General features: G+C 33.1%; 1 protein-coding gene and 1 long non-coding RNA gene across 2 annotated transcripts; both read right to left on the reverse strand.

Annotated features, from left to right (window-relative positions):
• Nucleotides 1–1,026: 1,026 nt before the first annotated feature.
• LOC111701048 (uncharacterized) lies at nucleotides 1,027–2,476 on the reverse strand. Its single transcript, XR_002765129.1, has 2 exons — nucleotides 2,039–2,476; nucleotides 1,027–1,621 (listed from the first exon to the last, which is right to left on the reverse strand). It is a non-coding gene; the product is annotated as an uncharacterized LOC111701048 (long non-coding RNA).
• A 181-nt stretch (nucleotides 2,477–2,657) lies between these two features.
• Nucleotides 2,658–12,950, reverse strand: LOC111701047 (uncharacterized). The gene is made up of 8 exons (XM_023472163.1): nucleotides 12,837–12,950; nucleotides 11,478–11,590; nucleotides 10,480–10,608; nucleotides 9,443–9,531; nucleotides 9,027–9,079; nucleotides 6,407–6,467; nucleotides 5,318–5,385; nucleotides 2,658–2,806 (listed from the first exon to the last, which is right to left on the reverse strand). The coding sequence occupies exons 2-8, from the start codon at nucleotides 11,547–11,549 to the stop codon at nucleotides 2,730–2,732; spliced, it is 549 nt and encodes a 182-aa protein (XP_023327931.1). The 5' UTR covers nucleotides 11,550–11,590; nucleotides 12,837–12,950; the 3' UTR covers nucleotides 2,658–2,729.
• Nucleotides 12,951–13,140: the final 190 nt, after the last annotated feature.

Genomic DNA, 13,140 nt, shown 5'->3' on the forward strand with positions numbered 1-13,140 from the left:
ATCTTGTGTAATCAAGAATTCGTTTTAGAAGGCTAAAACTTTTCTCTCCTTGTATTAACAGTGAATTTAGACAAATCCTTAGTCTTTGTCATTGTCAGGTGTTACTTTTTAAACATAATTTACTTTTAATTATGTATTTTCCAGGGGGGCCCCTCATACGCCCCTGAAGAGAGCATCTCTAGTCTCTAGAAGTTAATCAAAAGACTAAACTAGTCTTGCTTGCGATTCGCAAAAAGACATGATCAAGCATTAATATCGATATCCACCATTCTAAAGTTTTCAGAGCTTGGAACTTTTGAATAGTGGATATCGGAATTAATGCTTGTTCCTATCTCTTTCTTAATCTTAAGATTAAATAATGCTTGTTCTCCTCTTGCTATTAATCTCCAGAGCTGGGAACTTGTGAATGGTGGATATCGGGATTAATGCTTGATCCTCTCTTTTTCTTAATCTCGAGATTAAATAATGCTTGTTCTCCTCTTGTTTTTAATATCCAGAGCTGAAAACTTTAGAATGTGATATCCTTAATCCCGATCTGTTAATTAATCTGGAGATTAAATTCATGAGGACAACAAGCAATATTTAATCTGGAGATTAAGAAAAAGAGTGGATCAAGCATTAATCCCGATATCCACCATTCTAAAGTTCCCAGCTCAGATTAATTAACCGATCGGGATTAAGGATATCATAATCTAAATTTTTCAGCTCTGTTCAGATATTAAAACCTATAATCGATTTTAATTCGACGCATTCGTATATAGTTGATATTTCATAATATTTTATTTTTTATGATCCGATAGTTACTTGTGAAAACATTCATTTCTGTTTCAAGGATTTTTGGTAATGAAGACGACAATTTCATATTTTCCAGAAATGTTCGAAAATCCAGCCCAGCTGTGTAAACAAGTTATAAGCGAAATACCAATTAAACTTATACCCCATCACTTTCCGCAAACACTCCCTTTAAGCCATCTCTCTCTAGTATAATGTTTACAGGGTTACCTACAAAGAATGAGACTGTAAAAATGACGTACAACTTTTTTATTTAAAACATAGTTCATTTTATATTAAATGATTTATCAAATAAATAAATCTAATGCTGCTGCCTGCAGGCAACAAATCCAAGAGCGAAGACTAAAGTATCCGTACAGAGACGTCGTTGAAGTCTCATCCAACCAACTTCTCATGATAAATTATAGAAATAAAAACATTCTCGCTTTTATTTTCATTTTCATCTTTACAGCAGAAATCCACTAATAGTTCTCCAGCAAATTCAAGGTTGTTAATTTAAGTTCAATCTTTAGAATGGGAGACCCTAGATCTTATAAAAGGATACTTACATACAAAGCATATTGTGAATATACGAAATATAATCAGAAAATATATGATAATTTTTTTTACGACAGTCCCCAACATTTATATAAATATCTTGTAAAATTAGATATTAATTAGGACATGATAATTTAAATTTAAATTTTACAACAGTCGATTCGTGATTTAATGTGCATCCACCCCTCTCTTCAATATAAAGATAATTTAAAATATTCTAATTTATTACAGCGCTTAAACTTTAAAACACATGTTATTGTCGTTTTTTAATGGAAAAAGTATTCGGTAGGGACTGTAAGCGTAATTTTAGGGGACCCTCATTATACAGCATAGTAAGTAGTAATGTCTGATTTATAACGATACCCCTAGAACCTTAATCTGATAAACAATGTGAAAGATATATAGGTAGTTTTTCTGAATTTTGCAGAGTACAAAGGGAAATATTAACAGAGGCAGAATTTAAAGAATTTGAGCCGCGGCTCAAATATGGTTGGTTCCACTTAAAATTGTATTCAATGTTTCAAGATTTAAGCCGGCGCTCAATTGAAACCGGTTTTTGGCGGCTCAAATTCATTAAATTTGGCCACAGTTTAAATAAACAAAGCCATGCACATCGAATCAATAGTTGATCAGACAAATCTTCTTAGTATAACGTTGTTAATCTGGCGTTGCCATCGTTGCACGGAGAGTCGCTTTAATTTAAGCTTACAGTCCCTTGGTTGAGTATAAGTAACACATAAGTTCAAAATTGAGAAAAATTCAATTTTCCGGAGGATACTATAGAGACGTTGTCTTAATTTATAACGGAGTTCATAGTTGTGGAAATATTCATTTTCAGTGGTAGGCGATAATATCAATACAAGGAAGACGACTTCCGATTTCAATTTTGATTTAAATCAAGCTGTTAAACAGCGTGAATAAGCTTAAATATAGAAGTCCAGAGAAGCTGCTAAACAGCGTGGATAAACTTAAAGATAGAAGTCAAGAGAAGCTGTTAAACAGCGTAGATGAACTTAAATATAGAAGTCAAGAGAAGCTGTTAAACAGCGTGGATAAACTTAAACATAGAAGGCAAGAGAAGCTGTTAATCAGCGTGGATAAACTTAAATAAAGAAGTCAAGAGAAAATGTTAAACAGCGTGGATAAACTTAAATAAAGAAGTCAAGAGAAGCTGTTAAACAGCGTGGATAAACTTAAACATAGAAGTCAAGATAATCTATTAATTAAAAAAGCTTCTCTTTGATTACTTGTAAGTCGTCTTCATTGTATTGATATAATCGCTTACCACTGTAATTAATAAATAAATCTAATAAATAGCGAATGAGCAGTTTTTTTGACATCTTGCCACGCAAAGGAAATGTTCGACATTTGTTTTCCAGCAAAAATAATAAAGAATCTTTTTAATGCTGGCACTCAGTATCACAGTTAGTGTTCCAGAAATCAAATATCTCAACTAGGTGACCTCCGCGGGATGTTCCTGAAAAAAAACATGTTTAAACAGCGTGTCTCAAAAATAACATCCGACTACCTTTCCAGATACATTATTGAAAAAAGTATATTTGTACAGGGCATAGTCTGAATTTTGACCAATGTCCAATTTTGTTATAATATACTGAGCGTTTCTGATTTAACCACGCAAACTTGAAACTATAGAGATTATATCATCTAAGAAATGTATGTATTATATAATAACCAATTGTTTTCTTATAATCTGGATAAGAACTACTTTTTTAACAAAATTTTGTGTCTTGAAAAGATTAATTGAGATGTAAAATGTAATTCTACCATAAATTGATAATGCATTACTAAGTATTTCCGAACCATTTTAATCAATTGCTCAACAAATATTGGTACCTAAAAATGCCTAGAAAAGAAAAAACCATTTTCACCGAAAAATTATCTTTCAACTTCGCAACTTCAAAATCAACTTTATCTTTCCTTTCAGTGAACACAAAAACTAGACTTGTTAAAAGTTTTCTCATTAAAATTTTAAAAAGATTTAAAATCAGTATTTAATGCAAAAGTTGAATCCATTAGTTAAATGGAATGAATTAAAGTTGAAAGGATCAAATAATAATAAGAAATGAGGAGATAAAACATTTTTGTCTGATCAAAAAATTAAATTTGCTCACTTTTATTGAGAGCAGTAGTAAAAAAATAATTTTTAATAATAAGAATGCGGAAACTTTCAAAATCAAAACAACTTAGGATAAGTTTTTCATTAAATTTGATCTTTTTACTATATTTCCTTTTGTAACCAGAAAACTGTGGAATGAAATGTGTCTTTTTTCTTTCTATTGTTATAACATTTTGTATTGGCACTGAATATTTCTTTAGATATATCATAAAACATATTTAACATAATTGCAAAAGCGATATTTCTTAAAAGAATAATAATGATAATCCGATTGTGTATCACGTATCGAAACAATATTAAAAAGTATCTTGATATTATCGAAACAATATCAAAACGAGCTGTTTTCTTTCAAAAATTAATTCTCTTACCCAAGAATTTTATTTTAACAGTCCAGTCAAAATTGTATACAGCATGAAATACTGCTATTAGAATTCTTTTTAATGTACCTAGAAATACACGCATAGCCAGGTACTTGATTGAAAGTGTTTTACAATGTTTAAATGAAAAAACTATGTTAGCTAGTAGATGTGTGTCTTTCTATGAGACTATTGAAGCAAGTTCTAAGCTTTGCATTAGATTTCTTTCTAATTTATGCAAAAATAACCTTAACACAGTTCTTGGCAGAAATTTATTTTCAATTGCAAATGATTGTTCTATAAATTTTTCTGATCTTAGTAAAATGTCAGTTAAAAAACAAATGAAATATTGTGATGTCCCATTGGACCATGCATGGAAAGTTCCGGTTTTACAAGAACTTTTAAATACACTAGCCTTAGAGGGCGCTTCGCGCCCATCTTCTAAATTAATTGTGAACATGTTCTATTTGTGTACATCGTAAAACAAAACAAAAATAATTCGCGGATTTTCACAAAAAATTTCGTGGATTTTCAAAATTTTCAAAAATTTAACGAAGATCGAATTTTGATGGAGACGAATATTTGAAATTTTGATCATTCATAAACCTTCCCTGTGGTCCCTAGATGTCCCACAAAAAATTTGGGCCCGATCGGTTCAGCCGTTTTGACGTTTATTGGATACAAACAAACAAACAGACAAGCCAAATTTATATTTAAATACAAGAATGAATAATTTATATGTTGAAGGATTCTATGATTACGTAATACTGAAATGATAAACACCTTATGTAATGAGTAATGATCAACGTCGAATATTTGCGCACAAAGGAAATGAGTTTTTGTCACAAACTCTGATTTTCTTATCCTCATATCTTTGCATTTGAATGTCGGAAACCTTAGATATTTCAAACTATGAATCATTTCAGATCAAATAATAATAGTTTGAAATATCAAAGGTTTACACAATCAGGTTGAAAGGATATTGCGATTGTAAAATCATAGTTTGTGGCAAAAACTCAGTTCCTTTGCATATTTTCTTTTTTCTTTTGTAAAAATATATATTCAAAATGTATTTAAACAAATTTAAACTACATTTATATGTATTTATATCTTTGTGTGTGAATAGATATTTCTAATATAATAATTTTCCTTCATGCTAAAAAATGTTGGCAAGATAAATCGGTAACTTATATTTTAGGTAAAGTCTGTAAAACAGCTGAACACGATATATTTTCTACTTTATTTAGAAAAATCAATTTTTTATTTCCTTGAATAGAGTATTAAATTTCTAAAATAAAAATACTTTTAAAAATTCTCAATGCTTGGATGGTTATATAGGTAAAAGAACTTTCAGCTCCAACATAAATTTGTTTTACAAATATTCTGATTTTTTTTTCTGAGAAAAAAGCCATTAGAAAATCCATGCGATAAAAAAAATTCCTCCCCCCCCCCTATTTTTTATATCTTCTTCCCTTTATTTGACTGTTCTATTTACCTATAACAGATGTAGAGTTAAGACTGACAAGAGGAGAACAGATATTCTCAAACTCTTCACAGTTGAGCCTAGCAAATGAATCAAGGGATTAGGGTTCACTAAAAATTGAGGAAGGGGCAACATATCTACAGTATGTATAAAATGCTTTTTTTCGACGACGAAATTTGAACCCTTCAGAAGGTGGGTGGTGAGGATAGTAAAGGTCGGAGAGTGTTATGAATGTCAGAAACAAGCTTAAAACAATTGATTTAATGAGAATCGATACCAGCTGCATATTGTATACCTTGCGCACAGAATAACACAGAGTGGGGATGAGGTCTCTTTAAAAACTGAAGGTAGTTGGGGTAGTGAGGGTAGTTCCCATACAGATTCAGCTTCAAACAGACAGCAGTTGAGGTAGTAAGGGTAGTTGCCATTCAGATTCAGCTTCAACGGTGGGGGTGGGGTCTCTCTAAAACAGACGGTAGTTGTGATAGTAAGGGTAGTTGCCATTCAGAATCAGCGTCAAGGGTGGGGGTGGGGTCTATCCAAAAACGGACGGTAGTAATATGGGTATCGATTCTCATTAAATAAATTGTTTTAGCTTGTTTCTGGCATTCATAACACTCTCCGACCTTTACAATCCTCACCACCCACCTTCTGAAGGATGCACATTTCGTAGTCGAAAAAAAGGCATTTTATACGAATTCACACATATCTAATGGAGGGTTGAAACCATCGTTGCCCCCCCCCCCCCTTTCAGTAAAGACAAGGTTTTGTGCAATGTGCATTTATGTTATATCAATTTCATTTGTCTTAAGTTACAATTAGATCCAAAACTCAGTTTTCATAACCATGAAAGGGTTTCCAAAGAATTCAATAATAAATTAAAACTAACCCAACAGTAAAATCTAAAAATTAATAAATGAATGAATGAGTCCAAAACTTTGTTTTGTTTATCCTGGGATTAAACAGTTATCCTTATGGATTGAATTAATTCCTCCGATTAAATTTGAGATATCAATCACTTATCATCTGATTGAAAAGTTGTTGAGATCAAGCGCTGTAGATTAGCGCTATCTCTTAAGTTTTGACCTTAGTTAGTAATACCTGCATATTCTATCATGGTTGTGCGCTGTGTTGTAGAATATATTTAGAACTCTGTGAGAAACTGAAGAAATCATGAATATGGATAATGGATTGTGAACTATGATAACTGAGTCCTAACATTTATAATTTGTATTCCTTATAAGGATGCAAAGAAAAAAACTGCAGATTTTTTGAGAACGAAACTTTCAGAAAAAAGATTTTTATTTTCTACCATTCAATTAAAACATGTTATTGCCTTCTTGATTTCCGTCTTTTCCTTCATCAGGGTAAGAGGCCAATTCTAAATAGATAATGGACGGAGTCAACTTACGGAAACACAGAGAGGATTGACGGAGTCAGTATAAGGATACTCAAAGAGGATGGACGGAGTCAACTTACGGAGGATACTCAAGGAGGATGGACGGAGTCATTTTACAGATACTCAGGGAGGATGGACGGATTCATTTTACGGATACTCGAGGAGGATGGACGGATTCATTTTACGGATACTCAGCGAGGATGGACGGAGTTTATAGGAAGATACTCAAGTAGGATGGACGGAGTCAATATAAGGAAACTTAAGGAGGATGGATGGAGTCAATATATGGAAACTCAGGGAGGATGGACGGAGTCAACATAAGGAAAACTCAAGGAGGTTGGACGGAGTACATATAATGATACTCAAGGGGGATATACAGAGTCAATCTAGGGATACTTAAGGAGGTTGGACGGAGTCAATTTACGGATATTCCTTTGATGCATGACGGAGTCACTATACGGATATTCAAGGAGGATTTACGGAGTCAATATATGGATATTTAAGGAGGATTTACGGAGTCAATATATGGATATTTAAGGAGGATGGACTGAGTCATTAAATTCAGTAAGAAGCATAAAGTTCAAGGCCTGTTTAATTAAGGTTGGAATTAGTTAGGTTGAAATCTTAAAGCTTAGTTAGAGTCTAAAGAATTAAAACAATTCAAATTTAGAGCAATGTGAACTGATAGTGCATTGCTCTTAATAACTTGGAGATTCCTGATGCATATCTAACTTGGATGTAGTCAAGGTCTGATGAATGAAAGTAAATGCAAAGTCATCAAAGTCGAAATCAAGGATTAGAAGAAGAAAACATCTCTCAAGTGTGCAAAATATATCTAGTACATACACCTTTATAATATACAAGGTGTCCTTGTACAGGGAGTGTCTTTAAAAAATATTTCAATATATCACCAGAGACCGAGTTTAAATAATATTGGAAAATACGGGTCGGGTCTAAGCTGTCCTTTGGCGTTATTTAAAGCTTGAGCTTTCGGATTCAAGTTGCATCTCATTTTTCACAGAATCGAGTTTTAAAAAAACCGATTTAATATTTTATTTGGAGGATTTTCATGGTAGGAATTGTCGCATTCCCAGTTTTTATGAGAACAAGACGCAAAATTAAGCCTTATTCTCCACTAAAACCAACCAAGGTCGGTTTTATTTTCTTTGGGCCTAACTCCTAAAGTCGAGCCGAATATCTTGCAGCTGTCAATCACGTGACACAAGCTGACGTTAGAGTTGCATTACAAATTTGTAAAACAGTTTACGCCTTTCTGTATTTTACCACATTCTGACTCTTTTCATAAATGTAAATTTATGTAAATATATGTATTGGTCCCTGGGGACTGTTTACCATATTTGCCCAGGGGGTTTTCAATAAATATCTCCCTGGAATTCTAGAAAAATCTAAATTGAGAAAACTGAGGAAAGAAGGTGGAGAGGATTTAGAAATATTAGCTTCAAACTGTTTTTAGAGGATTTCAATTTCCTTTATCTGTAAGAAAGATGTCGGGAGGAAAACTTTCCAAAATTAAAGAAAGTTAAATGTATAGTGTATACTGCAGTAGACAAGAAATTCAAGAAGTGATCAAATTTGATTTTGATATTTAATGGATCCCTGTTTATCGACAGTTAAAGCAAACTTTTGAACATTAGAGGGGCTGGAAAGGAAAAATGAAAGAGGGTGTTAATAGCTAAATAGCTTAGGTTTCAGCCTATACACCCTTTAATTATTCCTTTTACAGTCCCTTTAATAAGAAATATTCTTGAAAAGAAATCTTAATTACTGTATTTCCAACTAGAAAACTAAATGAAATCATACTTAAATTTTCATGTTTCGAGAGACATACTGTATATTACATATTACCACATAGGGTTAGAAAGGAAGGAAGGAGAGCACAGGAAGGAGGATGGAAGACTTTTCAGTGAATAAGAAGGAAGGTAAACTGTTTAGGAAACAGCAAAAATAAAAAGACTATTCAGGAAACAGGAAGGTTAGATTCTTCAGGAAACATAAAGAAGCGCTGACTGTTCAGGAAACAGGAATGATTGTAGACTGTTAAGGAAACTGGAGTAGGGAGAAGGGTACACTTTTCAAAAAAAAGGACCGAGGGTACACTAGAATAGGAAGACAAGACAGAAAATGCGCGGGTACAAAGGTCAACTTTACAGGAATCAGGAAGGATGCTAGACTGTTCAGGAAACAGGAAAGAAGGTTGGCAATACAGGAAACAGGGAGGATTAGCCTAATGTAAAGTATGGCATAAACTGAACTGCAATGAAAAAGGGCCTGTTTTAGTTTTATACAATTCCATATTTTAGCCTGAGCACATCACAGAACCATTATCTACAACGTAGCAGGGATTATCGGAACATCTAAAAATATTATTTTATTTTCTAAAAGAAGATTCTTAATAAAAAAGGAGAAAATATGAAGTTCCAATTTTTAGTGACTTTCAGATAATATCAGAAAATGAATTTTAAAACTTTAAAAACTTTTATGTTAAAGAATAAGTTTCCTTTGTGAAATTTAGGATAGAAAAAGTGCAAGTTCTTCAATATATCGTTGTGTGTATTTTTCCCTTTAGGTTTGTTTTTTCTCATTCCAAAGTAAAGAAGTGTTAAATGATAGCTTGCAACGGGCTTTTCAGTAAAAATAAACATTTATGAAAACAAATGTAACTTGCTGCGTTTAGACTAAGATGAATAGGCATCAATTACAAGAAAAGAAATTTTGACCTGGAAATATGTGTGACTGTTTTAAACTGAGTATTAATGGAGAAGAGTTGGTTGTTTTGAGTGAGAACCATAATATTCTGCTTTATCACCTAAACAAATACCATTTAAACACTTCTCTTAGGGGTAAAGAGAATTAGCGGAAACAGATCCCAAACCTTCTCTGCCTACGAGACGATGTATATCCAGGGTAACATGACAAACTGTAATGAAGAATAATATCCTGTTTTCTTCAGCTTTTTAAAATCCACCGCAGAATGAAATATTAAGAATCACAAACTACTACAGTGGGCCCCAACAGAATTCGGAATAGCTAGACGATATTTTTCTTAAATCAGTGCGCTGTATAGCTGTTAGAAAGAAAAAAAGTTTCACTAAAAAATAAACCTCTGAAGTGATGATAGAATAACTAATGATAGCATATAATAAAGGAAGAAGACCTTGAAATCTCCATTAGGAATTTCAAGTCGACTTCACAGTCTCATCATTTTTGAGCAAACCTGAAGATCCCTTTGTAAAAAAAGAAGCATTATTCCTACTATAACCCCTTAAAAGCGATTCTCTTGTAAAAATTGACATTACCGAAAAAAAAACTTCTATTTTAAGTCGGTTGCAGTTACCAACTCTTATAATAATAAAAAGACGCTAACATTCCCATTCAAAAATAAATTATTACTCGCTGTATATTATAACTAGCCTTATAGGGCGCTTCGCGCCCATCTTCTAAATTAATTGTGAACATGTTCTCTTTGTGTACATCGTAAAACAGAACAAAAATAGTTTGCAGATTTTCACAAAAAATTTCGTGGATTTTCAAAATTTTCAAAAATTTAATGAAGATCGAATTTTGATGGAGGCAAATATTTGAAATTTTGATCATTCATAAACCTTCCCTGGGACTCCGTGAGGTCCCACAAAAAATTTGGGCCCGATCGGTTCAGCCGTTTTGACGTTTATTGGATACAAACAAACAGACACCAAGACAGACGAGCCAAATTTATATATAGATTATATTTGGGGGGAACCAAAACTGAATTTACCTTAATACTTTTAATAGTGTTTATGTTTTGAGTATGAAGAAGGAACGAATTCCGCTTGAGATTGACCGGCTCTCTACACTCCACACCCTCCACCCACTCCTCCAGGTTCAGGTAGGGCAGCACACCGGCCTACCGGGAGTACAGGTAAAATAATATATTTGCTTCTATGGAATCTTTATATCTCTCAATTCAAAGCGTTAAAAAGTAATTAAATTGCAGTGAAACTCTAAATAACGCGGAATAATGTAGATTGATAATTGATAGATAACTTCAAAGTCGCCTTTGACCTTAAAAATAGTTTGCGGCATTTAACATAGATAAGTTTCTAATTTTACCAATATATTTTTATTAATTACAATAATCACTAATATTCCTAATCCTGCGCTTTCCAAAATGTGGTCTGCCATTTTTTTGCTCACAAAAATAAAAGAGATTTTAATAATTATGTTTAAATTTCAACATTAAATAAAACCATGAAAATGTCTGATACTGAACGAAATCATTCATATCTCCGGTAAATATGAAAGTAAAAAAATGCCATAGAGAAATTTCAATCCAACCCTCATTCTTCTTGCTTTTCTTTTAACGTTTAAATGTTTAAAATAAGTTAGAAATAAATCTATAAGAGAGATTTTTACATGAACAGGAAAATCGAAAACCAAACAATTTCCAATTAGATAATAAGACTGATCAGTGTGTTTTCAAGTGACACGACAGTGGTTTTTCTAGAAAAGTTAAATGCGGATTAATGCAGCATAGACATAAAAAGTAATTTACAGTACTATCAACTTCACAAAAGCGAAAAAAATACCCTATTCTCTTCATTGTGAAGAGATTAAAGTGTACCGTTGTGAATCATGCATGTATTTCTTTAAATGGAGATTCGCTTGAAATTGATCTACAATTCCTTTAATCAAATCATATCAAATCAAATATTTATTAGATGAAGATTTCAAGTTTAAACAATATAATTATCACAAGGAAAGATTAATTAATACCTGATCCTCCGAGCTGATCTCATAGTTTAGACAAGGATAGTTCTCGTAGCACATAGTCTGGTCAACCAGCATCTTAGGCTTCAACTTCTCATAGGTAGAGTTCGTCAGGTCACCTGAACACAATACAATCAAGGTTAGAAGGGTTCTGAACACAATACAATCAAGGATAGAAGGATCCTGAACACAATACAATCAAGGATAGAAGGGTTCTAAACACAATACGATCAAGGATAGAAGGATCCTGAACACAATACAATCAAGGATATAAGGATTCTGAACACAACACAATCAAGGATAGAAGGGTCCTGAACACAATACAATCAAGGATAGAAGGATCCTGAACACAATACAATCAAGGATAGAAGGATCCTAAACACAATACAATCAAGGATAGAAGGGTCCTGAACACAATACAATCAAGGATAGAAGGATCCTGAACACAATACAATCAAGGATAGAAGGGTTCTAAACACAATACGATCAAGGATAGAAGGGTCCTGAACACATTACAATCAAGGATAGAAGGATCCTGAACACAATACAATCAAGGATAGAAGGATCCTGAACACAATACAATCAAGGATAGTAAATCCTGAACACATTACAATCAAGGATAGAAGGGTTCTGAACACAATACAATCAAGGATAGAAGGATCCTGAACACATTACAATCAAGGATAGAAGGGTTCTAAACACAATACGATCAATGATAGAAGGGTCCTGAACACAATACAATCAAGGATAGAAGGATCCTGAACACATTACAATCAAGGATAGAAGGGTTCTGAACACATTGCAATCAAGGATAGAAGGGTTCTGAACACAGTACAATCAAGGATAGAAGGGTTCTGAACACATTTCAATCATGGAGAGAAGGGTCCTGAACACATTAAAATCAAGGATGAAGGGTCCTGAACAAATTACAATCAAGAATAGAAGGGTTCTGAACAAATTACAATCAAGGATAGAAGGGTTCTTAAGACATTACAATCAAGGGTAAAAGGATCCTGAACACATTACAATCAAGGGTAAAAGGATCCTGAACAAATTACAATCAAGGATATAAGGGTTCTGAACACATTTCAATCAAGGATAGAAGGGTTCTGAACAAATTATAAGCAAGGATAGAAAGGTCCTGAACACATTAAAATCAAGGATATAAGGGTTCTGAACACATTACAATCAAGGATAGAAGGGTATCATCACATTACAAACAAGGATAGAAGAGTCCTGAACACATTATAATCAAGGATAGAAGGGTTCCAAACACATTACAATCAAGGATAGAAGGGTTCTAAACACATTACAAGTATGAATATAAGGGTTTTGAACAATAAAATATTAAATATATATGCAGACCTGTATAGTTTGGAGAGAGATCTAACCATTTAATCTGTTTATTATTCCAAACTGTTAAATGATGTTCTGATACATCTATATTCCCGTATGGTACCTTAAACAGACGGAATATTTCATTTCATAACAAGTTAATGGGGACCTCAGCCATTTTATAGCGTATGGATCGGATATATATGGATCAGATAGCGTATGGATCAGATAGCGTATGGAACGGATAGCGTATGGATCAGATAGCGTAAGGATTGGATAGCGTATGGATCAGATAGCGTATAGATCAGATAGCGTATGGATCAGATAGCATATG

This window comes from Eurytemora carolleeae, unplaced genomic scaffold (assembly GCF_000591075.1).
Source record: "Eurytemora carolleeae unplaced genomic scaffold, Eaff_2.0 scaffold443, whole genome shotgun sequence".
Taxonomy (NCBI): domain Eukaryota; kingdom Metazoa; phylum Arthropoda; class Copepoda; order Calanoida; family Temoridae; genus Eurytemora; species Eurytemora carolleeae.

What these genes read in the sequence shown, in the direction of transcription:
- LOC111701047 (XM_023472163.1), bottom strand. Translation starts at nt 11,549, where the DNA reads ATGCTGGTTGACCAGACTATGTGCTACGAGAACTATCCTTGTCTAAAC. An exon ending in AGATCAGCTCGGAGGATCAG is followed by an intron (nt 10,609 to 11,477) that starts GTATTAATTAAT and finishes TACTCCCGGTAG; the next exon opens with GCCGGTGTGCTGCCCTACCT. An exon ending in ACAGTCACACATATTTCCAG is followed by an intron (nt 9,080 to 9,442) that starts GTCAAAATTTCT and finishes TAATATTTTTAG; the next exon opens with ATGTTCCGATAATCCCTGCT.